The 3537-nt window shown below is 40.2% G+C and overlaps 1 protein-coding gene across 1 annotated transcript; it reads left to right on the forward strand.

Annotated features, from left to right (window-relative positions):
• The first annotated feature begins 269 nt into the window (after positions 1-269).
• LOC102730887 (olfactory receptor 8B3-like) lies at positions 270-1882 on the forward strand. The gene has a single exon (XM_006742146.2). It carries the CDS (start codon positions 950-952, stop codon positions 1880-1882), a length of 933 nt encoding a protein of 310 aa, XP_006742209.2. The 5' UTR covers positions 270-949.
• Positions 1883-3537: the final 1655 nt, after the last annotated feature.

Raw genomic sequence — 3537 nt, forward strand, 5'->3', positions numbered from 1 at the left:
GGACCATGGGGGTAAATACCAAGGATAAGAGAACATTGAGGTTTTTCTTTTTTTCTTTTTTACTTTTTTATTGTTATGTTAATCACCATATATTACATCATTAGTTTTTGATGTAGTGTTCCATTATTCATTGTTTGTGCATAACACCTGAGAACACTGAGGTTTTTCTGACCTAAGGAGGGTGAGTATCTGAATTCCATTTATAATAACATATTCCTTGTTTCGAGATGGAAGTTCAGAGGTCTGAGATATGCCACTTTCTTTCCCATTTTCTGCATTGACATTCAAGTGAGGCTGGCAAGAGAATGTGTTTGAGGGAGATAGGAGAATGTTCAGAAATTTGGGGGTGCAGGGGATACAGTATCTCCATCGGTAAGTTCCCTCTCTATGGATGGAACTCTCACTCTTCTGGATTTATGGCTTTTACTCTGTGACGTGGGGCAGTAACTCAGCCTCCCCTAGACCCTGGTCCCTCATTTAGGTCAAAAACCAGTGTTCTTAAATTCTCACTCCATCAAGTGTAATCTGCATTTGAGGCCAGCGTGGGGTTGCTAAGGATTCTACCTCTTATTTTACTGGTGAGGAGAGGGTCAAGTGAATGAAGACATAGTGAAATTCGAGACAGATGATTCTGTCCTGGTCCCAACTTCTCCCTGCTCCCTTGGTTTTTCCAGCAGTCGTTTCCAAAGGTCAAGTTCATTGGCCTTGCCTCTCGAGGCTGTTTGTGATGCCCTTTGTTATATTTAGCTTATAAAGGCTTTAATAAAGGGAGAATTAGTGTTCCTCAGGTTCATGATAGCGGTAAAGGTAGATTCTCTGTGTCTAGTTGGGCTCCTCTCAGGCATCTCCAGTGTATACACTCTCTTTAGTACAAGATCTTTCAAGGAGAGCTGAGTTGTTTCCTTATGTAACCCTATTTTTCTGTGCTCACTGATCCTCTTAGAGAAGAATGGTTCCTGGAAATGCTTCTTTTGTGACTGAATTCATTCTGATGGGGCTAACAGACGTACCAGATCTCCAGCTCCCCCTCTTCTGTCTGTTTCTAGTCATGTATGTGGTCACTGTGTTGGGAAATTTGTGCTTGATAAATCTAATTGGGCTGAATTCACACCTCCACACCCCCATGTACTTTTTCCTCTTCAATTTGTCCTTCATAGACCTCTGCTATTCTTCTGTGTTTACACCCAAAATGCTGATTAACTTCTTATCAAGAAAGAATATTATCTCCTACCTGGGGTGCATGACCCAGCTTTACTTTTTTTGTTTTTTTGCTATCTCTGAATGCTATGTGCTGACGTCAATGGCCTATGATCGCTATGTGGCCATCTGTAACCCACTTTTGTATAATGTTGTCATGTCCCCTAAAGTGTGTTCCAGCCTTATGCTTGGTTCATATTTGATGGCATTTTCAGGTGCCATGGCTCACACAGGATGCACGCTGAGGCTGACCTTCTGTGATGTAAACACCATCAACCATTATTTTTGTGACATTCTCCCTCTGCTCCAGCTCTCCTGCATGAGCACTTATGTCAATGAGCTGGTGGTTTTCATTGTGGCGGGCATCAATGTGATTGTGCCCAGTGTCACCATCTTTGTCTCTTATGGTTTCATCCTCTCCAGCATCCTGAGCATCAGCTCCACCGAGGGCAGGTCCAAAGCCTTCAGCACCTGCAGTTCTCACATAGTTGCTGTTTCTCTCTTCTTTGGATCCGCTGCATTTGTGTATCTTAAGCCATCTTCTGCTGGGTCTATGGATGAGGGAAAAATCTCTTCTGTCTTTTATACCAACGTGGTTCCCATGATGAACCCTTTCATTTACAGCTTAAGAAACAAAGATGTTAAAATTGCTCTGAGAAAAACTGTGAGTAGGAGAGTGTTTTGATCAGAAACAGTGTCTCCACTTAGTCACAGGACAGGGAGTTTCTGTTTTTAATTACAGCAATTTTATTGGCAGCCTGCTTATCCTATTTCTTTCTTATCATGTTGAAGGAGAGTTGAATCTTCTCTCAATAATTTATTTTTGCTTTTTGTAGAGTAGGTTTCTCTTTTTTCACCATTTGCACACTTTCTTCTCCCCTTTTTTCATTTAGTAATAATATTTTTTTTAAAGATTTTATTTATTTATTTGAAAGAGAGAGAATGAGAGACAGAGAGCATGAGAAGGAAGAGGGCAGAGGGAGAAGCAGACCCCCTGCTGAGCAGGGAGCCCAATGTGGGACTCGATCCCGGGACTCCAGGATCATGACCTGAGCCGAAGGCAGTCGCTTAACCAACTGAGCCACCCAGGTGCCCCATTTAGTAATAATATTAAGAAAGAAATTTATGGGACATCTGGGTGGCTCAGTCGTTAAGCATCTGCCTTCGGCTCAGGGCATGATCCCAGGGTCTTGGGATTGAACCCCACATTGGGCTCCCAGCTTGGCGGGGAGCCTGCTTCTCCCTCTCCAGCTTCCCCTGCTTGTGTTCTCTCTCGCGCTGTTTTTCTTTGTCAAATAAATAAATAAAATCTTTTTTAAAAAATTATTATCTATTTATTATTTATTATTATTATTTTTTATAATTTTGAACTTATAGTTTTCTTTCTGGAAATAGAAGACTTGTCTACAAATGATCAAATCAAGGAACATTCGGGTGACATACTGTCATTAAGGATGTCTTATCTGCCACTTGCCTTGGCAGCATGAAGGGGACAATGTGTTCCTACTCTCAACCTTCCAGCATTCACTGAACAAGAATGTGTTCCCTTTAACGCCAGAGATGGAAGGTTCCATAAAGACTGTCAAGTAGAAATGACTTTGCATCTGTAAACACTGTGCATCATGCCTTCTTTTGCAAAGAGTTTTCTTACCTTTGCTTGGTCAACCCTGCACATAACAGGTTGTCAAAATATGTTTATTGCATGGATTGGAAAGTAAAGCTCAGAGTAGCTAGTGACTTAGAGTTGTCTCTCTTCTAAAGGAAAAAGTCTAAACTCTTAGTCTTCTGACTTCAATGTACCACTCTTTGTAGTGTACTTTGCTTCTACTTTATTCTATTACTTTTTGTTTCCATAAGCATGGAAAACAAGAAAGCATTTCTAATTTGAAAATTGATTGTGCTTTGTTCCAGGATGACACATGAATTTCTCTCAGGGTGGGTATTTCTTTTGTTTGTTTGTTTGTTTAGGAGAACAGTTTGATTTTTTTAAAAATTTTTTTCCATTGGGGAAAGGAAAGCTTTTGGGGCAAGTACAGTTCAGAAATGATTGGCTCAAATGAAATGTTACTTTTTCAATTTTAAAGCAAAATGAATTTGGTGATGGGAGTTAAGGAATACACTTGTGATGAGCACCGAGTGATGTATGGAAGTATTGAATCACTATATTGTACTCCTGAAACTAATATTACACTGTATGTTAACTAACTGGAATTTAAATAAAAACTTAAAAAAATAAAATGAATTTGGGATGTTTGCACGTACATGTAATTCACACAGCAAGGCATAGGAGGGAAAGGAGTCCAGAACATATAATTGGGCCAGGGCTCAACAAGACACTTG

This window comes from Leptonychotes weddellii, unplaced genomic scaffold (genome assembly GCF_054177405.1).
Source record: "Leptonychotes weddellii isolate Sample4059 unplaced genomic scaffold, ASM5417740v2 HiC_scaffold_10154, whole genome shotgun sequence".
Lineage (NCBI taxonomy): Eukaryota > Metazoa > Chordata > Mammalia > Carnivora > Phocidae > Leptonychotes > Leptonychotes weddellii.

What these genes read in the sequence shown, in the direction of transcription:
- LOC102730887 (XM_006742146.2), top strand. Translation starts at nt 950, where the DNA reads ATGGTTCCTGGAAATGCTTCTTTTGTGACTGAATTCATTCTGATGGGG.